Raw genomic sequence first — 26,199 nt, 5'->3', positions numbered from 1 at the left:
GACTTGGCGAGATTGAGTAATCAAAGTTAAATAATTTTTGGTGTGTGATACTAAAGAGCTTAATTGCCCCCAATTTAGACTTTCTGCTTCTGATTTCCACTGTTATCTTTTAGTTTTACAGGTGATTCTAAACTGGCCTCAAGTATGCGCTATGTGGAAACACAATCAATGCAGATAGGAGCATCGTATATGATCCAGTTTAGTTTGGTGATGGGCTGTGGCCAGAAATACACTCCACACATGGATAACCAGGTGAAACTGGAATACTCCACCAACCATGGCCTTACCTGGCACCTTGTCCAAGAGGTACGTTTTCTGTCTCTAGAGCTTGTAAAGGGGAGTCCCCTTTCTTACACAGGAATTAGTGAATTACAATTCTGAAAACTTAGGTGTGGTTCAAAGGAGCGGTGTTATTTGTAACTTAGAATTGACATCAAGTAGGGGCTGGGTGGTGGTGCATCTGGTTGAGTGCACACATTACAGTGCACAAGGACCCGGGTTTAAGCCCCCACTCCCCACCTGCACTAGGAAAGCTTCACAAGAGGTGAAACAGTGCTACAGGTGTCTCTCCGTCCTTCTCCCTCTCTATATCCCCCTTCCTCTCAATTTCTGGTTGTCTCTATCAAATAAATATAGATAACTAAATAAAAAAATTTAAAAAAAAGAATTAGGAGTCGGGTGGTAGCGCAGTGGGTTAAGCACATTTGGCGCAAAGCACAAGGACCGGCGTAAGGATACCGGTTCAAGCCCCCAGCTCCCCACCTGCAGGGGAGTCGCTTCACAGGCAGTGAAGCAGGTCTGCAGGTATCTATCTTTCTCTCCTCCTCTGTCTTCCCCACACAAGGATCCAGTGTTCAAGCCCCTGGCTCCCCACCTGCAGAGGGGATGCTTCACAAGTGGTGAAACAGGTCTTCCGATCTGCTCTCTCCCTTTCTTTCTCTCCCTCCTCTCTCAATTCTCTCTATCCTATCTCCAATAAAATGGAAAAATGGCCTCCAGGGGAAGTGGGCTTATAGTGCTGATAGTACCGAACCTGGTACCAAGCCCAGTGATAATCCTGGTGGCAACAAAAAAAAGGGGGGAGGATACAGAAAGAAAGGAAGAGCTGCCAGTGCTGATGCTTTGCAAACAATGGAGCAAACCACAGGTATCTCTCCTCTCTCACCCTCCCTCACCCTGTTTCTCTTTACAATAATAAAAAGAAAGAAAAAGAGTGGGAGTAGGGGAGAGAGGGCTATCACAGCACTGGCTGACCATTCATGAAGTTCCTCAGGTGCTGTGGTGCTCCCACAGGTGCTGGGGCTTGAACCAAGGACTGTGTATGTGGTTAGATGAATGCCCTACCACATGAGCTATCTTCTGACCCCTTGCATGTCTTCACTTGTTCTTATCTAAGCCTCTTTACCTGTAGATATACCATAGTAATAATATTGTGTTTTTGTCATAAGAGATACAAAATAAATGTATAGATTCACTTTTAATACAATGTACTTCTAAATATAGGCCCTGGTAATATGACATTGCAGCAACGGTCATTATAATCATAATCAATAAAATAATTTTACAAAATGTCAACTCAGTGCCAGGCAGTAGCATACTTGGTTAAGCACATGTATTATCATGCACAAGAACCCAAGTTCAAGCTCCTGCTCCCCACCTGCTTGGGGTCCACTTTATGAGTAGTGAAGCAGGTCTACAGGTATCTGTCTTTCTCTCCCTCTCTCTATCTCTCCTCTCTTCTCAATTTCTCTCTGTCTTATCAAGTATAATATAAAGGAAAAAGAAATAACATGGAACAAAATGGTCACCAGAAGTGGTGAATTAGTAGTGCTGGCACCAAGCCCCAGTGATTACCCTGGGTGGCAATAAAAAATATTTTTTTAAATGTCAACGCTATGCTACTATATCAGAAAGTGAACCATAGGTCAGAGAAATATCTCATAGTTAGGGCTTCTGTTTTTCTGTGTTCACAGCCCAGGTTCAAATCCCAACACCTGTGGGAGGTGATACAGGTGTAAGCTCCAGTGCTACGTTGTCTCTTCCATTCCGTCTGTTGTCTGAATGAATAAGCAACCTAGGGTAGTGAAATTATGCATGTGCAAGGTCCTAGTTCATAAAAAAAAGAATCCTACCCTATTTCTGTTTTCACATTGTCATAATGAGAAAAGATTTAATTCCTTTGTAACATAGCGTTTGAATTATTTGCTCCACAGAAAAAGACATGAGTTACATGTATGTTGCCTTAGTTAGGATGATGGTATTAGGTTTTTGCTAGTCTTTTTCATTTATGGTGAGTGAGTAAATAGATTGACCCTCGGAAGAATGAAGTTGAGTTTGATTTTTGCCTGACTTTCTTTTAGGAATGCCTTCCGGGTATGCCAAGTTGTCAGGAATTTACATCAGCAAGTATTTACCATGCCAGTGAGTTCACACAGTGGAGAAGAGTCATAGTGCTTCTTCCCCAGAAAACTTGGTAAGAAATGTCAAATTTGCTTATGACTATCACTTTAATCTTCCCAGTGTTTATTGATATGACTTGATTGTTAAGAGAAATTAAGTTCAATGGCCTCGCCCCTCTGCCTTCCTGCAACTGAAGATGTGCTCTGTTAGATAGCTTCCAACATAACGCCACTAACCTTCTGTCCTAAGTCTCTTTCTCTCCTCCTTTCCCACCCTCTGTCCACATGCACTTATACCCACCTGTGGTTGAATGAATTTATTTAGGAATCTCTGTTGTAGTTTGAAGAAATTTGGGGGCCAGGTGGTGGCCCACCTTGTTGAGCACAGTTACAGTGTACAAGGACCCAGATTTGAGCCCCTGGCCCCCACCAACAGGGGAAAGCTTTACAAGTGGGGAAGCAGTGCTGCAGGCGTCTCTCTGTCTCTCTCCTTCTCTATCACCCCCTTCCCTCTTAATTTCTGACTGTGTCTGTCAAATAAATAAAGATAATTAAAAATAAAAATAAACAAACTTCCAGTAATTTTTTTGTTGTTGCTTGATCTACTTGGTGGGGAACAGCTGTGAAGTTGCTGCTACTTGCTGGCCACAAGTCTAGAAGTTCTCTTGTTTATTTTATTTTATCTTTTTTGTTGGCATAAGAAAACCAAATATTTCTTTTATGCTGACAGTATTTGAAAAATATAGTGGACAAAAATGTGCTTTCTAATGCCTATGACCAGAAGCTCAAGGTTGTCATAGAACTCTGCACTTCAGTCACTTGTGAAAAGGGAAAACTTTATTGTGAAACAATGTACAGTATTGAGAGTGGGATCATCTTTCAAAGTATTCTCCCCTTTTCCCTCAGCTTCAATTGTTTTAAAAATTCCTTCTTAGCAGGGACTCAGGCATGGAGAGGCAAGGTAAAACAGAAGCAGACCTTTATTCAGGTGGGGAGCTTACTTTCCCTCTACTCTGCCTTCAGCGCTGCTCATCTAGGTTCTGCCTGGCTCTCCCTGCTCACCTCTCCAGCCCCTGTCAGCTCTCATAGCTCTCTCTTGATTTTAGGTAGGTGACTTTAATTGGAGAAATTCTGCTTGGGTAAACAAGTGAAAGAAAAAGTGCTTTCTTATCTCTTTTCCCCCATATTTTCTTCTTATAGGAAACTCAATGAATCAATTTCAGTTTAACACCCAAAAAAGAAATAATACAGGAATCTTAGAAAACAAAATAAAACAAACAAACAAAAAAACTCCTCTGTTCCTTTGTCAAGATGGTTTGGATTGCAAAGCTGCTTTCTTACTTCAAAGATCTGTTTTGTTTTGCTCTTGTTTAATTTCAAAAATCTTAGTATACACTCTTTTTTTAAATTCACATCTTTTCAGAAACAATAAAATCATTCATCAGGAAGGAGAGGCCTCAGTAACTCAAGAGAAAGTGAACATTTTAATAATGTAAAAGAGAGAAGCAAAGGTTTTTCTCAATATTACATTGTTTTGTATAAAATCGAACACTGAGTGCTGTGCAATAGAGAGATTACCAAGAATGAGTGAGGTTAGAGAGACCTCTAGGGTTAGGGTTCCAGGCAATAGATGTTGATGACTTTAATTGTAGCCAACTTGGCAAAACCACAAGCTGTGACATATATCTCAATTAAATAAAGCTTGCTGCCAGACTAGGCAAACACTGGTGAGAAGGAAACAATCTAAATCAGTTCTTAGACCCTGAGCCTAACAAACATGTGGGATGATAGTAGTAGTAACATTGACTGAAGTGGAGTAAATTTGAAGGAGTGGATTTGGACAGGAAAGTTAAAGTTTCATCTCCATGATATAGGTTTTTTTTTTTAATTTTTATTTATAAAAAGGAAACATTGACAAAACCATAGGATAAGAGAGCTACACCTCCACACAATTCCCACCATCAGAACTCCGTATCCCATCCCATCTCCGATAGCTTTCCTATTCTTTATCCTTCTAGTATGGACCCAGGGTCATTATGGGTGAGAAGGTGGAAGGTCTGTCTTCTGTAATTGCTTCCCTGCTGAGCATGGGCAGGTTGATCCATACTTCCAGCCTGCCTCTCTCTTTCCCTAGTGGAGCAGGGATTTGGAGAAGCGGGGCTCCAGAACACATTGGTGGAGTTGTCTGCCCAGGAAAGTCCAGTTGGCATCATGGTAGCATCTGGAACCTAGTGGCTGAAAAAAAGGTTAATATATAAAGCCAAACAAGTTGTTGATTAATCATGAACCTAAAGTCTGGAATATTGCAGATGAAGATTTGAGGTTTCTGTTTTGAAGATAGCTAGTATCCCTATTTTAGTTATATTCCAAAGGGCCCATGACTAAACTAGTTTTTTCCTGAGCCTGACCTCTGATATGCAGGTGGTCTCAAGTTATTGTCTAGGGAGATGATGTCATGGCCGGCAAAAGGGCTAGAAAGCTTGTTCAGGAGTCGCTAGGCCTACAATTTACTCTCTACCTAATTTCCTTATCTATTTTCAGCATCTAAACCATTTCTTAAGTGTTATAAAAGAGTTACAATATAGTAAATCATTTTTCTAGGAGAGTTTGTGTAGGACTGAAATGATCCCTGTCTATTATTTACTTTGGGTTCTTTCTTAAATTTTTTGTATTATTTTTGTATTATTTCTTTATTGGATAAAGACAGTCAGAAATTGAGAGGAGAGGGAGAGAGACAGAGAGATACCTGCAGCACTGCTTCACCACTCGAAAAGCTTTCCCCCTTCAGGTGGGGACCGGGGGCTTTAACCTGGGCCCTTGTGAATTGTAATATGTGTGTGTTCAATCAAGTGCACTACCACCCAGCCCTGAGTTCCTTCTTAAAAAGATTTGTTTACTTATTTATGAGAAAAAAGGAGGGAGGGAAGGAGAGAGAGAGAGAGAAAGAGAGAGAGAGAGAACACTTGCTACGTGTGGTAGCAGAGAGCAAAGTCTCCAGCACACAAGCACAAGCACACAAACCCTGACTCCCCGCTCTCTCAAGTCCTATCTCTATCCAAGATAAAAATAAATACTTAAAAAATGGAAAAAGAAATCCTGGGTTCTCAGTGCATCTCTCACATATTTTTATTAACCATTAATTATCTTCATTAACCCCTATTTCTCTTGAGTATAACAGAGTTTAATTTGATGGTTTAAAGTATGGGCTTAAATAAAAAAACTAACTAAAAAAGAAAAAAACAGTCTAGGCAGTTCTAGAATGCTAAGGTTCTGTGATTTGGTAACAGGGAAAACATCAGAGATAAAAATTGTATTTTTCTATAGTAACTTGCTTTCCAGAGTTCTTTTGTAAAGAGAAAATTACTAAATCCTTTGTCAGAATATTTATATACAAGTTAGGTTTTACACAAAATCAATTTGTTAGATAACAGAATTATTATTAGACCTCCTACTTTTGTTGAAGATTAATTACTGTATCCTGTAAGAATGCTTCTTTGATTATTTTTATGAATTCATCATTATGTCAGCTGGAATAAAATGCTTGAAATTTGATTTTCACTGATTTTTTTTTATATCCTACTGAGAGCCATTTCCTAGATACTTTATAATAAAAAACTACTTTCTCTAACATTTCAATGTGTATTTCTAATCAAAAGTTTTATTTAATTTCAATAATATTCAAGTATATCTATTAAAATCATAAGAACAATCTATCAAATACTTGAAATACTAACTAGTCTGTAATCAAAGCTACTGAGATTTATTATTTCATTATTTTGCCACTAAGTACATTATCTTCACTATTTGAAAAATGTATTTGTATGACATATGAAGTAAAACTTCAAAATTAAGACTGTAAGATATTGATAAGTATATTTTAGATTTTTTTCATCCTCAGATACACTGTAAACTATTATTTTTAATTACCATGCCTTGGAAAGTTTTTTGTCCAAAAAAAAAAAAAAAAACAGGCTTTGCAGATTTTTTATACTTGTATGTAACACTATTAATTTTTATTATTTTTTATTAGTGATTTAATATTGATTTACAAAATTACACGATAACAAGGGTACAACTTCACACCATTCTCACCACCAGAGTTCTTAATCCCTAATTCCTTCATTGTAAACTATAGCAGTTCTTTTAAGTTTGCAGATAAGGGTTAATTATTATTTATACAACTCTCTTTATTTGTATATATTTGCCCATTTTCCCCTCTGTCGTCTCATCTTCTCTTCCTTCCCAAATCACACATACACCTATTACTACATCCAAATGTCCCTCCCTTTTTTCCTCCTTGTTCAGGGTCCTGATGGAGTTGTAATTCAGCTCTCTGATCATCTCCTCCCTATTGCTTCTGGGAGCATGAATCAAATTCTTTAGGGGGCGCAGAAGGTGGGAGTCTGGCTTCTTTAATTGCTTCTCCACTGGACATGGACATGGACAATTTGATGCATACCACCAGTCTGTTTTTATCATTCCCTACTGGGGCAGGGCTCTGGAAAGGTGAGATCCAGGAAGCTTTGGTGAGGTCATCTACCCAGGGAGGTCAAGATGTAATCATGATAGTGTCTGCAACTTGGTGGCTGAAAGGCAGCAATATATAAAGCAGGACAAAATGATTAATGAATAGGAATCAAGAAGTAGGAACAGAGCACATGAGAATAGAGATCTCAGGGTAGAAGGAAAGCTAGGAAGTCCATCTTAGGCATGTTCCTAGGGGCCCATGACTATTGTAATTTTAGTTTAAGTTTGATAGTTAACATGGAGTTAAACAAAAATATTATCTGTCAGAGTAGAGGAAAGGGCTAGGAAGCTAGATTAGGGCAGAGAGTAGCTTCAAATCTTGGGAAAGAAAATCTATCAATAAAAAAAAAATTAACTGTTTACTTCATCCACCTGACCCAGGCCCATATATACTTATATTTAGCACAGGAGCCTGTGTAACCTCTGAGTTCCTGTGGGTCTGAGAACACTATTCTGTCTTTCTATTTATTTATTTATTTATGTATTTGAGAGAGATGCAGAGAGAGAAAGACACAGAGAAACACCAAAAAACTGCTCAGCTCTGGCTTATGGTGGTGTGGGGGATTGAACCTGGGACTTCGGAGCCTCAGGCATGACAGTCTTTTTGCATAACCATTATACTATCTCCCCGCCCTCTTTTTTTTTTTTAAGGAAATATTTACATATTCATTTTATAAAAGGGAGAGACCAGAGCCTCACTCAGCTCTAGATTATGTCAGTGCCAGGAATCAAACCTGAGGGCAAAAGACCAATGAGTTGGACAATTTAATATAATCAGAAAAGGTCAGTTTTCATCAGTGATAATTAGATACATGAAAGTAAATGTATTGACCCTTAAGCTCTTTATTCTAACATAGTGCCTGCCACATAGTTGGATATTAATTACTTGTTGGAGGATTAAAGGGATCTTAATTAAGCACACCTCCATGAACTAAAGACATGATTTATCACAAGGTCTCTCTTTTCACAAACATAAGTCTACTACATCATTTCCCTGATCATTTACCATAAAGCACATGTCAATAAACAATTTAAATCTGCTTAAGCAAATTTCCTCAAAGAAAGTGAAAAAAAATTTTAACTAACAACCTAATAGGATATTTCTTTTAACATTCCTACTGACTGATCCTTAAACTAAAGGTTATTGTTTTATTTAAAATTGTATAGTGGTCAGCTGCTAGTTATTACTGGTTTTGGATCTAAAATACTTTAAAACTTTGCTATAACAGTAACACACTTTTATTATCCTTAGCACTCTTGATAACTATTTATTGCATCCCCTGCAAAATAGTATGTTTTTCTCAAGTAGTAGGTTAAAAAAAAAAGAGTGCAGTTTGGTGTGTAACAAGATTTTTTTTAAAGTAAATCTTGCTTGCTGTTTCTTTCAAGTATAAAAGCTATAAATTGAACACATAAAACAAATATTGTTTCTACATTTGCAAACATCTGTTAACTTTGGAAAATATCCTAGATAGGATAATTTAGAGTGGAACTATTGGATATATAAATATATATTTATACATATCTGCTTATAGAAATTATGTTATATATGAACTGATTATTTGTTACCTAATGAAAATTAATTTTGCTTTATGATATACAATTACGTAAGAACAGAACCTAATGGGACCCAAACAGCTGTCAGTTGCTGACTTCATAAACAAATCAACCCCTAATGACTTGAATGAGTTTTAAAACAACCAAGTAAAAGTAATTACAGTAACTCTGAAAGTGGAAAAAACAATAATTTAGTCAACCTTCATTTACCTTGACTCTTCAGGCTAGCTAACTATCACGAGATGACTCAATGATATTTTATTTCAGTTTGGAAATTGATATAGGGAAAAAGATCAGATAAAGAAAACTGGCAAGTTTTATTGCATTGGGGAATTCATAAGGTTTGAATTTAAATGCAAGTCAACTTCATTTTATGATTTATATAGCAGTAATCCTACTTTCAGACTTACTCTCAAGTGCTTGAGATGCCTTCTCATGAGAATGCTTAACTTTAACAGAGGGGGGTAGGGAAGAAGAAAGAAAATATTGGCAAAATAGGTATTTATACTGTGAGTGATATTTAACAGTGATGCAGCTGCAAATCAGTGAGATCACACCTTGTGTTCTCATGTGTGACCAGCTGCAGATTGCTCACACACTAGTTTTTTTTTCCTCACTAAAAACAAAGCCAATATTCAACTTTTCTTTACTTCCTTTTCTGTTAATTAACATCAACATGTTAAACTGTGATTTGTAATTTTAAATGAAGTAAGGAAATAATTCCTGTTCAAAAGTTCATATTATATATCTAAGGATTAGTTTTTAAAAATCATTTTAAATCTGTCTGTATTTTTAAGAATGTTTAGAATTTTGAATGTTGAGAGGCATAAATAAAATGCAAAAAAAATCAAAATTAACTTTGAAAATGCAAATAAATATGTTTGAAATGCAAAAAAATCATAAGTATGTCATGGGTTTTGAATGGGTACATACCTATAAATAAAATAAAATAATACTTTGGTCCACCAACCACCAGAGCAATCACTAAATTTGAGAGCTAGAAAGATCTTATACATTAGTTTGCCAAATCTCTTTATTTGAGAGGCATAGAACAAGAAGCCCTGAAGGTTTTAATTTCTCACTAAAGGTCACACAGCTGATAAATTGCAGAGCTAAGGTCCTGGGGGTCATGTCTCCTGACTTCTGGCACACTCTTTAATCCAACCCTTCAGAAGTCAGAAACAGACTGGCCTTTGCTAGCCTATCCTTCCACTGACTGGCTTATTTATTTTAGCAAGCATTTTCATTACCTTGCTTTATTCTGTTCCTGTGCAAACTATTGGCATAAAAGATATCTGTACCCCCCAAAAAAAATCTCATTGTCTAGACACCTATGTCCTTAGACTGGGATCAGATTATAATCAATCTTAGAAGAAAAACAATCAACTTTCCCTTTCATAACACTGGTACATGAGTCTTCTTTTCTGAAGAACTGGATGCTGTAAGACAATATGCTTGTTTGAGTTTTTTATTATTATATTTATTGTAGGCTTTTCTTAAAACCATTTCTTAATGGAACTATGAAAAGTGTGTTGACTGTTAGGTTAAAATTAATTATAGAGCCAAAGAACCATCAGTCTCATTATGTGTACCATGATGGGCACTGATATTCAGCAACCTGCATCTACTGATGCATCTCAGTAAATCTTGGAATGAAAATGCAGCTTATTAGCCACAGATCATTGGTAAAATAAGCAAAAATGCCTACTTGGAATTTTAGCAGTCTGTTGTGTACTCAGGGAATATTTAAACGTGGGTAATTGATCCTGTTGACTTTAGTAGATCATTCAAAGAAGTTAAGATCAAGTGTATCTGTACATGGTGTGCTTGGGGAGGTTTCAGTCAATGACAGTGAGCTTACCATTTAATTCTACAAATAATTTTTGTTTTGTTTTGCACTTTTATTGAAAATTCAAATCCAGGATTCCTGAAAATTCCTAAAGGTGAAAAATATGATATGATTTTAAAAGGATGTAGTAATCAGTGAGTAGAAACTTTTTGACATTACTGTAACTCAAAAAACATCTTTACTCTTTATACTATTTTAGATGAATCAAGGTCCCAAGTGTTTCTCTATATGTGATGGACTGTTTAACTTTCTATCTTCATATCAGCTTGTCTGTGAAACCCAAACAAGTTTATGTTTCAGAAATAATAAACAGAATTTAGCACCCAGATGTTCTTAGTTGTAATGTAGTACATGTCTCTTCAGCCCTAAAGCAACACTCTCAAAGCTTTTTTTTTTTTACTATTGAGAGTTTATTGAAAACAAAAGCTACTGATATACTTATTGTAAGAAGCTATATTACTCTTATCTCACAATTTTATCTATAAAAGGAAAACTTCTATCTATAAAAGTTTTATCTAGGCTGGCTTCTGTACATAATACTTTTTTAAATTTTCTTACTCTCTTCTCTCTAGTAATAAATCTCAGATGTTGATATTTTGATTAACTGGCATTTCTTTTTTTTTTCTGTTAAGCATTTCAAGTTAAATTAAGATTGACATAAATACACATAGGCATATTTCTTTTAAAATTTCCTTCATGGAAGAATTTTGAATTGCATAGTAACAGTTTGGAAAGCATACTGAACTTGGCAGCTAAATACAAGTTCCAAAAATTTGCTTTTTTTCTGGAAGAATTTTGAACTCTGTCACTCTTTATCTATGCCATCATGTGTCAACTGAGTTACTGTCTTTCTTACTGTGCTTTGTTTCTAGGTCCAGTGCAACCCGCTTCCGTTGGAGTCAGAGCTATTACACAGCACAAGATGAGTGGGCTTTGGACAGTATTTACATTGGGCAGCAGTGCCCAAACATGTGCAGTGGGCATGGATCATGTGACCATGGCATGTGCAGGTACAGAGAGCATGATCAATTCTCTGCTTCTCAAAATCCATTTCCCGAGGTATACCCCAACAACTGTTAGAATTGCGTGGATAGGCTGGTCATGAAATAGCCAAAGAAAATGATTCTGGGTTTTTGTTCTTATTTTTTATTGTAAAAGGTACTTTTACATTTAAGGATAAAGCCATGTATTCTAAACTTCAAAATCTGACCTCTCAAGTTGAGGCCTCCTGGGTTAAATTTCAGAGCTTATTAATTAACCCTAGTTAAGCCTAGTCCCCTTGGCTGCTCAAAGACTCTTGCTGTTGTTACCCTCTCATTCCCCTGACAGTCTTAAAACACCAATCAAACAGCTGCTGTAGGCTCTCCTACACCACTTCACCAGAAGCTCAAGGTTGTATACCCGGCAGGCGAGATGGTGATTATCACTAATGAGAATGAGATAGAACACACTTGAATACTTAAAGAATCTGAAGAAGATGTAATTTAATGAGAAGGTATATAAGAATGTAACCAGTTCTATGTTTGTTAAGAAGACATTTGTATGTGACTTTGGAAGGTTACAAGAAATCCCTCCCTCCTTTACCCCTTCTTCATCGCTACTTGATACTTAACCATTGTAGCATTCTTTCTCTTAAGAAAAAATTCTATCCATTGTTTGTGGTGCACAAATCTGAAGGTTTTCTACCTCCACATACACAGATTAACACTGTAGAGAAAAATCTAGTATCATACTATGACCTCTGAAAAAATGAGGCAGAGGAAATGTTGCAGATCTCATGGCCATGACATTCACAGAAATGTCTACAGCTAGTTTACTCAACTGTCTCTCACGCAGGTGTGACCAGGGTTACCACGGCAGTGAATGTCATCCAGAAGTTGCTCTTCCTTCTACAGTTATGTCAGATTTTGAGAACCAAAATGGGTGGGAGTCTGACTGGCAAGAAGTTATTGGCGGAGAAATTGTAAAACCAGAACAAGGGTGTGGAGTCATCTCTTCTGGTTCATCTCTGTATTTCAATAAGGTATGACTATAATAAATGATCAGAGCAAGGTTGTTCCAATATCTAATGGGTTTTTTAGAGCAATCTGGACTCAAAATGTACAAATACAAAATGCTTTTATTTTCTGTGTTCCCTCTATTGGACTGGGTATTTTCACGTCTCTATCCCTTAACTGTATTTGGACAACTCTTAAAGTTTTGTGATTGTTTTTACTTAACCCAGTTTAAAATTACTACCTTTTGTGTACTGCTTTAAATCTCATAGCTTATCTTTCCTCTACTGCCATTCTGGCTTGTGTCTTGAGGATTTTGAGTGAAGCAGGTTCTTAGTCTCTTTTCACCTCAAACTTTGGAGGGACTGTGAGTGTACAGTTCTGTGGGTAAGGAAATTAGTAATAGTGGAGGTGTCAGATCTTATAGGTTAAAATAGCAACTCTGGAGCCAGGCAGCCTGCTTCAGTCTAATTTTATCATTTCTAAGCTGCATTACTGAACAAGTGAGTTGAACTAGTCTTTATTACTGGCAACTCTCTCAAGAACATTGAATAATTAATTACCCTGCTTCTTTTCAACAGGGGTTATAGATAGCAGCTCTAGGACAATTGGAAATACCCCACTCTACATCACATAACAAGCACAAAAATGTGAGAGAGATATACCATAGGGCATATGTAGAATCTGTTTGGGCACAAATCCAAGTCTAATTTATGCAAATGCAAAAATAGGTACAGGTTTTGTTTTGATGCAGGTGCAAAACAGAGAATTTGCAAGAAAACAAGATAGAGAGTAACAAAATCAGGAATGGATTCTGTTTAACAGTATCTCCTATACATTAACATCAAAAGTCTCCTGGTTATTATTTTAGAAATAATAAATAAGTAACCAATATACAATATATAGATATGGATATACTATATAACCATACACAGATAGGAAGCTAATTACTCCTATATAATTCATTTTAAAAACTTAACTATGAATCCTTTATAATATATACTCAAACTTCCTACTAAACATTTGTACACATACAGATATTTTAAACACATGCAACTTGCATATTAAAAGCTCTTCCACTTAATTCAAGACTACCTCTAGAATCCAACTCCCTTTGTTTGTATCTGGGTTCCTAAACTCATACTTCATTTACCTTAATGGCTACATGTTCTGTATCTGAGTTTTCTCAACTGTAAAATGAAATGCTAGAAGCATTAAATAAATTATTGCAGGAGAAGAATAATGTTGGATACATAGAACTAATTGAATACATACTAGTTATCACAATTATATTTTATTATAGTAAGTTCTCAATTTATATAATTAAATATTTCTACATATAGGTTCCTGCCAGTAATTACAAACTAACATTTCAAAATAAAGTCATAATCTCCTTCTTCTACTTTGGCATCTCCCTAAGTTATTTGTCAAAATATCTAAGGAAAAATGTATTTATTCTATTGTATTAGTCATATATGATTTAAATTTTAAGTGAGAGAATCTAACTTGAGATAAAGATGGAAGCTTTGGTTCATGTAATCCAAACACTGGGAGGACTTAAATGAAACTGATCTCAATATATCTGAAACCACAAACTCAAATTTCCATAAACTTTCTCCTTGATAATAGACTCTACCTATAATAGGAGACTAAAACTACAGCCAAAGAGCTCTTAAGAAGTTCCATAGGCAGAAAAAGAAAGAAAGAAAGAAAGAAAGAAAGAAAGGAAGGAAGGAAGGAAGGAAGGAAGAAAGAAAGAAAGAAAGAAAGAAAGAAAGAAAGAAAGAAAGAAAGAAAGAAAGAAAAATGGGAAAAGGAAGGAAGGAAGGAAGGAAGGAAGGAAGGAAGGAAGGAAAAAAGAAAGAAAAAACGAGAAGAAAAAAGAGGAAAAACATCTGGAGAATAAATCTGATTGACCAAGCACATGTTCTGAGGAACTGATGTTTTGTGACTAGTATAGCCAGAGCCATGCCCTTTGTTATAGGTGGGATATAGAATTTGGCACTAGCCACCATAATTACAATAGAGAAGGGCTATCAATTCACAGAAGAATTTTTAGACCCTTTCTGCACCATTCTAGATCAATTTACCTTACAATATGTCTCTATGCTTATTCTCTGTTCACAAATAATTAGGATAATATCCGATGAACTCTCTGCTCCAACCAAGAAGCTCTCTTATTCCTCCCAAGATTAACCAATTTCCTGTCTTTTTTCTTTTGTCAACAATAATTTTTTAAATATTTATTTATTCCCTTGTTGTATTGTTGTAGTTATTATTGTTGTCGTTGTTGGATAGGACAGAGAGAAATCAAGAGAGGAGGGGAAGACAGAGAGGGGGAGAGAAAGACAGACACCTGCAGACCTGCTTCACCACTTGTGAGGCGACTCCCCTGCAGGTGGGAGCCGGGGGCTCGGATTCTTATGCTTCGTGCCACGTGTGCTTAACCCGCAGTGCTATCACCCAACTCCCAGCAATAAATTTTATATTGACTACATGTTCAAGTTATAGTATGTTAGTACATGGAATCAAATACTATTAAAGTTAAAGTACCTAGCCAACTTTTCCTTTTTTAAAATTTGGATTATTTTTACAATAAATAAGAAAGTTGTAGAATATATAAAAAATGGAATATACTCAGCTATTAAAAATAATGAGTTCACTTCCTTACCTCATCTTAAATGGAGCTCAAAGGAATCATGTTAAGTGAGATAAGCCAGAAATAGAAGGGTGAATATGAAGTGATCTCATTCATGCAGTTGGATAATTAAGAACTGAAGATAATGTAATATAATATAATATAATACAATATAACACAATACAATGTAACATAATATAGTGTAGTGTAATATGATATGATATGATATGATATAATATAATATATAATATAATATAATATAATATAATATAATATAATATAATATAATATAATATAATATAATATAATATAATATAATATAATGTTTGCTAGGAGCAGTGAATTTGTGCAAGCACAAAACACCACTAGAGCCCTGGTGGCAAAGAAAAAAAAATGAGTAAAACTCAGTCCACAGCCCTCAGTTATCATTAGTGTCACTGCCACACAACCATGAACTCCTTCATGTTTCTGTTCTTTTTTTATTATTTTCATAGCATGTGCTGTTTGGCTCGTATGCTGATACCCAATAACCACCTGTGGGAAAAAGGAATGAATAAGTAGCATTGGAAAATAATAAAGCATTATAAAGAAATGGTTATTTTCAAATAGGTATAGTGGAATTGCTTTGAAGTAGCATTTTAATTAGAGATTTTAGTAGGAGGTAAAAAAAAAAAGAAACTTAATGAAATGCTTTAGAAGTTTAGTTATGGGAGTCAGGCAGTAGCACAGTGGGTTAAGCGCACGTGGCACAAAGCACAAGGACCGGCATAAGGATCCCGGTTGGAGGCTCGGGCTCCCCACCTGCAAGGAAGTCGCTTCACAGGCAGTGAAACAGGTCTGCAGGTGTTTGTCTTTCTCTCCCCCTCTCTGTCTTCCCTTCCTCTCTCCATTTCTCTCTGTCCTATCTAACAGTGATGACATCGATAACAACAATAATAACTACAACAATAAAAAAGGGCAACAAGAGAGAAAATAAATAAATAAGAAGTTTAGTTACAAAGACAGTAGATTCTCAAAAGTTTCTTGTTAAAACTTGTTACTGTTCAACCCTATTTAACCTATGTAGTCTAGAATGAACTTATTTAACTGAGCATGTTGAGGGAGGAAATAGAAGATATTTTCTTGACTCCAGGGATGAGATACTTAACATACTAGTACTCACACATACAAACACACACACTCACAAAGACACCGCACTCATTACATGTGTATATGTGTCTATACAAATAAGTATGTTGACATAATATAATTTTAAAACTGTAAAACATGGGAGTCGGGCTGTAGCGCAGCGGGTTAAGCGCATGTGGCGCAAAGCACAGGGACCAGCATAAGGATCCCGGTTTGAACCCCGGCTCCCCACCTGCAGGGGAGTCGCTTCACAGGCGGTGAAGCAGGTCTGCAGGTGTCTATCTTTCTCTCCTCCTCTCTGTCTTCCCCTCCTCTCTCCATTTCTCTCTGTCCTATCCAACAACGACAACAACAATAATAGCTACAACAATAAAACAACAAGGGCAACAAAAGGGAATAAATAAATAAAATAAATATTAAAAAAAAAAACTGTAAAACATGTGTTACATCAAATTCTAAGTTCTGACAAGAACTTTACCTGAGCTACTTTCCTTTCTTTCCCCGCTTTAAAATGAAAAGTTCAGCTTTTCAGGTCACTGCACAAAAAGATTTGTACTATTCTTTAAGAAAAAACATCTTCAATGCCAAACTAAGTGTGAGTGTGATTTTTTGTCCATTTGCAAAAATACCACAAAACATTCTTTCATAGCATATGTAAGCCAATGCCACAGTCTCCTGAAAAACAACACAGCTCTGTGAATTTCACAATAAACCAATCATTCCAAACAGCTAATTGTGATAATTGGATTTTCATCATTCTCCTCACCTTAGATCTTTATCCTTCTGGCTCCTTTCCACATGCCATTTTTTTTTTCACAGAAGACTGCTGGATTGGATTAACCAGATAAGTTCTTTAGTCTTTCTTCTCAACTTCTTCCTTCCTATAATAACCCTGATGTATGAGTATTCTAGTTTAAAATAGGTCTTTGAGGTATACTCACAATATTTCAAATCAACAATAAATATAAAAATAATATGACATATTGAAAATGCATATTATTTCCAAGACTTCCTCAAATACATATTTAAAATTGAGAGTTCCCTGGAATGAGTTCCTATATCCGGACTTCTTCATTTTCTCATAGGAGTATTTTTTCTACCTACTGCATATCATATCTCGGTTTTTCTAGCTGACTTTTAATAATTGAACTTGAGAGTTCTCCAGTACTAGTTCAGAGCAGCCTTTAGATTAGCTTTGGCAGAATCTGTCTAGATGGAAGAATCATGAACACACATTTCCTTTTAATACCATGAGCATGAAAACACACACAACAGGAATAATGACAAATTTCTGCCTAACACTTCACACAGCATACAAGACACACATTAAACAAAGGAAGCAAAGTGCTAGATTAAGGGAATTTTAAACAGTTTTAGGTTAAAGTGGTAGTAAAGATTTATTTAAGTGTTACGCCTTAGACTTTTAAGATTTATTTAAGTGACCCCTTTAAACATGTATTTCAAAGATAGAGGAAAGATAGAAAGAGACAGACAGAAACAAACAGAAGGAGCCTGTGAGATCGGAGTAATTTATTCTTTTGGTCAAGAAATTTCTATTATTGGAGGAGAAAATGGGATGAGTTAGGAAAGTGCTAGGCTGGTGGGGCATAATGATGGAAAAGAACTTATCTACCATGGGGAAATGAGAGGTTGTACCTATGTGACCACTGTATTGTAAACCGTCAATGCTACTGTCAGTCCTAGGCATCGAAAAATAGTTAATTAGCAGAAGAAATTATATTGAGGAAAATAGTTCAGAAAGGTCTCACAGCCAGAGAACAGTACAAATGATAGGCTGAGATAGATTCAAAACCAGCTCCTGGGTAGGGTAGATAGTATAATGATTATGCAAAGAGACTCTCATTCCTGAGGCTCCAAAATCGCAGATTCAATCCCCTACACCACCATAAACCAGAACTGAGCAGTGCTCTGGTAAAATAAGTAAATATATGGCTATTTTCAAAACCAGTTCCATCTAATTTTAAATTAGAAGCTCTTTCTTCACTATCACTTTACCTAGAGGAAATTTACAAAGCAAAAGTTAGGAGTGTTTTAATTAAAATTCAGTGTGTTTTGTTTTCAGGCCTTCTAGGACTCTTTAGTATAGTCAGCAGTTCCCAGGGTTTTATAATCCGTTCTGAGAATCAGTAATATAGAGACTAATCAAATGTATCCAGGCACAGAAGATAGAGGGCATAGCTTGTTCATCTCAGCAATAGAGACAACATAATCTCTACATCATGCCGAGATGCTCACATGAATTTGAAATTAAAGCAACAAAATGTCCAAGAGCTCTATTATGATTAAATCTCTGATGTTTCTGTCATTTGAAAAGGCTGGGAAAAGACAGTTGGTGAGCTGGGATCTGGATACTTCCTGGGTGGATTTTGTCCAGTTCTACATCCAGATAGGTGGAGAAAGTGCTGCCTGCAACAAACCCGACAGCAGAGAGGAGGGGATCCTCCTTCAGTACAGCAACAATGGAGGCATCCAGTGGCACCTTCTGGCAGAGATGTACTTCTCAGACTTCAGCAAACCCAGGTAACATCCCAAATGGCCTTGCAGTGGCTTCCAGGAATGGTAGTTTCATTGGAGTTGAGCTGTTTTCCAAATGCTGTTAACTGTTACAGAAACTCACAAATTTAGTGGCTGGGGAAGTGGATCAGTAATGGAGCAGTAGACTTACATATTTGAGATCCTGGGGACTGCATTCACTAGAGCAATGCTCTGATCATATTCTCTTACACACACCCCTAGTAGATCAGTAAACTGTATTTAAATGGACAGACTCATAAATATTTGACAGGAATGCCCAGTGTTTAAGGATTTCATTCTGTTTAAGTGTCTACACAGAAAAACTTTGTACTTATGTTTGAAAATTTAAGTATTTGGAAACATATTTTAATTTATCTTTGTTGAGAAAATGCTGTTTTCAGAAGTACTTTTGACTAGAAAAATACTTGAGAATACCAACTACTGTTTTCCCAAAGAAATTGTGACATGTGGACACTCCAAGCTCATTTCCTCATTCATATTATTTAATGAATACAAAAAAATATATTCATCTGTTAGACTTAACAGCAATGAAGCTTGTGAAAACATTTCATGTAGCATGCGAAAGGATCCGGTTTGATCCCCCGGCTCCCCACCTGTAGGGAAGATACTTCACAGGTAGTGAAGCAGGTCTGCAGGTGTCTATTTTTCTCTTTCCCTCTCATTCTCCCTGTCTTCTCTCAATTTCTCTCTGTCCTATCCAATAAAATTAAAAAAAAAAAAAGAAACAGCCTCCAGGAGCAGCAAATTCAGTGCTGACACCGAGCCTCAGAGACAACCCTAAAGGCAAAAAAAAAAAAAAAATCTATAAGAAAACATTTCATGGGCAGGGGAGCTAGCATAATGGCTATGCAAACAGACTCTCATGCCTGAGGCTCCAAAGTCCCAGGTTCCCATACCACCAAAAGCCAGAGCTGAGCAGTGCTCTGGTGCCTCTTTCCCTCTCTCTCTCTCTCTCTCTCTCTCTCTCTCTCAAAATAAAATAAGTAAAATATTTTTTTAAAAATTTGTTTAAAAAAAAATCTCATGTAGTGGTTTCCAGATTTAATCCCTAGTTGATGTATGAATGTATCTGTAGAGCTCATATTTTCTTAATTTTTCCCCAACCCATTTCTGTCTTTGTTTTGATGAATATGAGGTGAGCGCAGTAAAATGTCTCAGAAAATGACTGTTGAGAAGTTTGGGAAAATGATTCATGTTTGATACTAATACTTGAACTATATAATCTATTTATATTTAAATTTGGTTCCTTTATATTAGATCATATTTTAAAATTCTATGCTTATATTTTATATGTGTTAAATAAAACATATTTAAGGGAGCTGGGTGGTGACATACCCCATTCAGCGTGCATATTTCCAAGCACAAGTACCCAGGTTCTAGCTCCTGATCCCCACCTGCAGGGGGGATGTTTCACAAGTGGTGAAGCAATCTTCAGGTGTCTTTCTCTCCCTCTATTTTCCTCTATTTAAAGTTGTTGAGATCATACCTCTCTGAACATACCCTATCTCCTCTGAGTTCGGATGCTAAGCATGGAGGGGCTATATTATTATGAATGGTAAAAATCTGAGTTGGAAAGTATCAGAGAAAGACCCCATTCATCATGGCAGTTGCATAGAGGAATATGAAGAGTGACTTCAGCAAACAATACTGATAATCTCTGTGAAGAAAAATTTTGAAATTTCAAAATTTCCTGTAGAGATATGAAAGAATGCATGTATATAAAAATAAAAATGGCACAGCATCTCTAGAAAGAAAACAACTGACTATTGTGTGTAGGAAATAATATAAGGTCTATGCAAAAAACTGCCACACAGGTTCAGTCACTGCTATCACTATATGACAGAGCTGTTCAGCGCTCTGGTAATAAATAAATTAAATAAATAAATAATAAAATAAGGTACTGACTTAAAGTATGAGGATATACCTTCATTTATAGTTAATCCAATTCCAGTCAAAATCCTGATATTTTTAGAACATTATATCTAAAAATATATACTGACCAGAGTACTTTGAAGTGTTTTGAGGGGAAAATAAAAGAATGCCATACATTATACTAAAACATTACTTTGGGATTGAGAAATAGCTAACCCAGTAAAGCACACACTTTACCATGCTCAAGGACCTGGATCTAAGCCCCTGACACGATGTGGAAGTGTCTTGTGTGTCACCAAGGAGAACTTCATAAATGTTGGAGTGGTGCTCTGGTGTCTCTCTCTTCCTCTCTATCACTCTCTTCCTCTCTATCTCTACCTCTATCTCTATCACTCTCTTTCTGAAATTACAGGAATATAAGAGAGTCTGCTGAGAGCAGTGGAATTGCACAGGTGTGCCCCCAAAAAGTTATATAATCTAATTAATTAAAATGGAATAACACCTTGTGTAGCTAGCCAGAACAAATAATGAAGCCAAATAAATGAGCTAGAATTTAGCTCATTTATTACATAAGAATTATGTACAGAGTTAAAAAAAAACACTAACTACCAATGATACTTATTCTAATGATATTAGAAAATATAGGTAGACTCTTAGGAGACTAATGTCTACTTCGATTATCAGCATAGATTATCAAAAACTATTGAAGATTCATTCAAGATATATGGAGATTACAACCTGATTTTAGGAAAAGGTTTAACCTTTCTCAATACAATTTCATTGAAATAATTAACAAAGTAAAGGACTGCTTACATAGAAGTATACAGCATGCAAACATAAGAATACATATACATGTAAAATATATATCTAAGAAAACAGGAAAAAGGTAAAATAAGCAGGAAATGTTTACATCCAACACAATAAATAAAATGTCAATATTCCTATAAAGAACTTAAACAGATTACAAAAAGAAAGAAAGAATGGAAGAAAGAAAGAAAGAAAGAAAGAAAAAAAGAAAGAAAGAGCTAAGAAAGAAAGAAAAGCACTACCATCCCAATAGAAAAATGACTGAGGTGGTCCAGGAGGTGGATTAAGCGTTGGACTCAAGCATGAGATCATTCCCCAGATGCACGTGTACCAGAGTGATGCCTTGTGGAGAGAGTGCATCTCTATCTCTCTCCCTCTCTTTTTATTTTTTTCTCTCTCTCCACATCTTTCTCATTAATAAAATTTTTTGATCTAAAAAAAAGAAGAAAAACAAATGAGTAGATATTACAGAAGAGGAAGCAAAAGATATTTAATAAAATGTGAAAAATTCCAACTTCTTTTTTTCTTTATTTTTTATATATAGAAATTGGGACTTTGTTAGGAAGTGAACCTCCTGGGATGGAATTAGAGACTACCATGAAAGAAAAGATCTCACCTGAGTGATGAGGGTGAAGGGTTGGCAATCCATGCCTGATGTCTCTGTACACAGTCTGAGGTGAAGCATGCTGAGATGGTACTTGTTGCATTGATTAGGTTGGAATCAGTGGGTGCAATATCATTTGGCCTGACTTGAGAGAAGTATGCAGGGAAGTGAGCCCCACCCCAGAGGTTCCAGGATTGGGAGAAACATAGGCTCTATAGACAAGCGGGAGATTCCTGTTGTCTTAGGGTTTAAGATGACAATAGATAGTTATTGCAATAATCACATTGTTTAGCAATTGGGTTAACTTTGAAGAATCCCTTTGTTAGGATTTGCAGTATCATACACATCCTCACCATATTTCATGTCCTTTGACATTGTTTGCATATAGCTATGCCACCAGTTCCTTTTGTTCTCCCTGGACTAAGCTTTTAAGAAAGTCAACATATCAAAGACTCAGCCTATGTATTAAAAAGACAGTCTGTGCTTTAAAAAGTTTGAGATATTCAATCAATTTTTCCCCTCTCATATTAAGTAAATAGTGATTTATATGACTGCAAATTGATAGGAGTATACATAAACACCATCCCCACCACCGAAAGACTGTGTCCCATCCCCTCCCCCCCACCCTACCCTCTGCCCCTGCCTCATGAAGCTGAACATTCACCCTCACCCTCCAACCAGGATTTTTTCTTTGGTGCCCTACTCCAAATTCAGTCAACTCCTGTTTTAAATTTCCCTTTCTGTTCTTCTTTCTCAACTTCTGCTTATGAGTGGGATCATACCATACTTGTCTTTATCTTTCTGATTTAGCTCACTTAACATAATTTCTTCTAGCTCCATCCACAATGGGTCAGAGAAGGTGGGTTCATTGTTCTTAACAGCTGCGTAGTATTCCATTGTATATATAAACCACAGCTGTCTCAGCCACTCAAGAGCAATGGATTCATAGTGCATTCACCAAGCCCCAGCAATAACCCTGGAAGAAAAAATAAGTAAAATAAAATAAATCTTAAAATAAACTGTAAATGTAAGGACTTCCACCATAGAAGTATCTATAACAGATAAAAGTAAAATAAGTCACAGCATATCTATGTGATGTATAGTATAGTATAGACATTTAAATGTTCTTTTAAAATAATATTACTGGCATGAGAATATACCTATAACATTAACTTTTACAGTATAGGATAAGAATTTAAACATATACCTCATCTGTATGAAAGATGTTCCAATGTATATATCAAAATACTAACAGAAGTCAGCCTTATGCAGTGAATGATGGGTACTTTATGTTTCACTTTTTTAATTTGTAGATAAATCTACTTTTAATAATGTCAGAGTAATGGTTTTCTAATTTATCAGTTTTCACAGGTAGATGCTTTCTGCTTTCTTTTATTTTCTTTCTTTCTTGTCATCTTCCTCTAACATTGACACCCCTCCCTGGGTTTATGTTTCACTTCATTTTTTAAAAATATTTATTTATTTTTGTTGTCCTTGTTTTATTGTTATAGTTGTTATTGTTATTGTTGTCATCGTTGTTGGATGGGACAGAGAGAAATGGAGAGAGGAGGGGAAGACAGAGAGAGAAAGACACCTGCAGACCTGCTTCACCACTTGTGGGGCGACTCCCTTGCAGAACTGGGATCTTACTCTGGTCCTTGTGCTTTGTACCACCAGCGCTTAACCTGCTGTGCTACCACGTGACCCCCAATTATGTTTCATTTCTATAGTCTATATCTGTTTATCCACAATAAACAAGAACTACTTTAAAATTATGTAATGCTATTTTAATTCACTAACATAGAAAGACAGTTTCTTTTTCTTAATATTTCTTGAAAATGTTATGACCATTGTCATGCTAGTGAAAAGCTATTATTGAGTAAATCAAACTCATTCAGCCTCTGAAACATACCACTTCTAGGCCAAGAAAATATTAAGTTGTCAGAAAAGTCATTGGCACATTTTTGCATATAGAAACATAAAAAAGAGACTCTCGTGCCTGAGGCTCTAAAGTCCCAGGTTCAGTCCCCCACACCACCATAAGCCAGAGCTGAGCAGTGCTCTGGTGTTTCTCTCTGTGTCTTTCTCTCTCTACATCTCTCTCAAAAATAAAATAAATAAAATATTTTTAAAAGAATATATTTATTTTTTTAATTATCATGAATTTTTGACAGCCCAGTAGCTCATCTGGATAGTGTGCTTGTTTTTCCATGCTGGTGACCCAGGTTTGAGCCCAGCCATACTGCAGGGAGACCTGGAGCTGTCATATATATCATTGTGTATATGGATATAGATAAACCATCTACCTCTCTCTCTCTTTCCCTCTCTCTTTATATCTGAAAAAGTCCAGAGAAGTGGAGCCTTAGTTTGAAAAGCAAACAAAAACAAAAAACAGGGACCAGTCAGTGATGCACCTGGTTGAGCGCACACATTACTGTGTGCGAAGACCCAGGTTCAAGCCCCTGGTCCCCCACCTGCAGGAGAAAAGCTTCATGAGTGGTGAAGTAGAGCTACAGATGTCTCTCTGTCTCTCTCCCTCTCTAACCCCCCTCCACTTTCAATTTCTCTGTCTCTATCCAATAATGAATAAATAAAAATTAAAATAAAATAAAAATAAACAAAAAATGGATACAACTCCAAGTGAAATAAATATGACCAAGACTAAACTTGCTTACAACTTTAAACTTCTTTCCGTTCTATCCAGTCTTAGAAACTTTTCCAAAATACCAAGAAATTAAACAAAACTAAACCCTCTGTAGTTGCTTACCCTCCTTATTTTAACAACTGCTCAAAAAAATAAAGTTTTTCTTTTCTCAACCACAAACGATTTGCTTTTGTGCAGGTTTGTCTATCTGGAGCTTCCTGCTGCTGCCAAGACCCCTTGCACCAGGTTTCGCTGGTGGCAACCCATGTTCTCAGGGGAGGACTATGACCAGTGGGCTGTTGATGACATCATCATTCTGTCTGAGAAGCAAAAGCAGATTATCCCAGTTGTCAACCCAACTTTACCTCAGGTATTTCTCATATGACTGAACACTGAGACAGGGAATTGTAACAGTTAATAAAATTAAAGAGCTACTTATTTCCCTAAGGATTCATTACTTGGACATTTGAACTTGTTTCAAGTTTCCTGTGTTTACATTTGATTTTGAATACCGCTTCACTCTACTAGTTCATAGATTATTTAGATTTTAAAAAAGAAAACAACAACTATAAAATCTGAACAAGTCATCAAGCATGATTATTAGTGTGTTTATAAAAATGATTAGATGAGGTTCAAACAATGCCACACCTGGTTAAGTCCACATGGTGGTATGCACAAGCACCTGGGTTTGAGTCTCCAGTTCCCACCCATGGAGGGAAAGCTTCATGAGCAGTAAAACAGGGCTACAGCTGTCTCACTCTGCCTCTCTATTCCCTTTCCCTTTCAATTTTTCTCTACCCTGTCAAATAATAAGCAAATTTTTTAAATGATTAGATGCACAGGGTGAAAATATTTTCACTTGTTAAAGTTATCAAGAAAAAGAGCTCAGGGGCCAGATGGTGGCGCACCTGGCTAGGCGCGTACAGTACAGTGTGCAAAGACCTAGGTCAAGCCCCTGGTCCCCACCTGCAAGTGGAAAGCTTCATGAGTGGTGAAGCAGGTCTGTAGGTGTCTCTCTGTCTCTCTCTCTCTCTTTCTCTCAATTTCTTTCTGTCTCTATCCAGATAATAAATAAATATATAATATATATAATTAATAATAAATAAGATTAAAAACAAAAGGAAAAGATTTTATAGTTATAAAGGAAAATTGGTTAGATTTAAGATGCCACTGTATTTTTCTAGACATACAAATGGTGCATGTCACTCCATGAGATGAATTAAAAGTTCCTTTCTTGTTTTCAGAATTATCTAATTACCAAGCTGTGTTATTTGTTTGTCTCTACTAGAACTTTTATGAAAAGCCAGCTTTTGATTACCCTATGAATCAAATGAGTGTGTGGCTGATGTTGGCCAATGAAGGAATGGTTAAAAATGAAACATTCTGCTCTACCACACCATCAGCCATGGTATTTGGGAAATCAGATGGGGATCGATTTGCAGTAACTCGAGATTTGACTCTGAAGCCTGGATATGTGCTACAGTTCAAGGTATTTATGCACAAACTTCTTCCCAGGAAAGGTTAAGGAGCAAAATATCTTCCAGATATCTAAATGAAATTAACGGCTTGGAGTCAGTTGCCTCCTTATCACAGTAGGCAGTATCAGTCTCATAATCTGAAATTA

At 36.3% G+C, this 26,199-nt stretch overlaps 1 protein-coding gene across 1 annotated transcript in view; it reads left to right on the top strand.

Moving 5' to 3' along the window:
• Positions 1-26,199, top strand: part of RELN (reelin) — a 561,009-nt gene that overhangs the window by 402,185 nt on the left and 132,625 nt on the right. Inside the window, exons 20-26 of the mRNA XM_060195660.1 lie at positions 114-306; positions 2,361-2,473; positions 11,205-11,342; positions 12,169-12,355; positions 18,428-18,633; positions 24,774-24,945; positions 25,864-26,064. Of these exons, the coding sequence (XP_060051643.1) occupies positions 114-306; positions 2,361-2,473; positions 11,205-11,342; positions 12,169-12,355; positions 18,428-18,633; positions 24,774-24,945; positions 25,864-26,064 (1,210 nt within the window). The remainder of the gene's footprint in view (positions 1-113; positions 307-2,360; positions 2,474-11,204; positions 11,343-12,168; positions 12,356-18,427; positions 18,634-24,773; positions 24,946-25,863; positions 26,065-26,199) is intronic.

The sequence above is a fragment of the Erinaceus europaeus genome, chromosome 8 (assembly GCF_950295315.1).
Source record: "Erinaceus europaeus chromosome 8, mEriEur2.1, whole genome shotgun sequence".
In the NCBI taxonomy this organism is placed as follows: Eukaryota; Metazoa; Chordata; class Mammalia; order Eulipotyphla; family Erinaceidae; genus Erinaceus; species Erinaceus europaeus.
The sequence above is the reverse complement of the archived record's forward strand: the minus strand, read 5'-3'. Positions and strand labels throughout refer to the sequence as shown.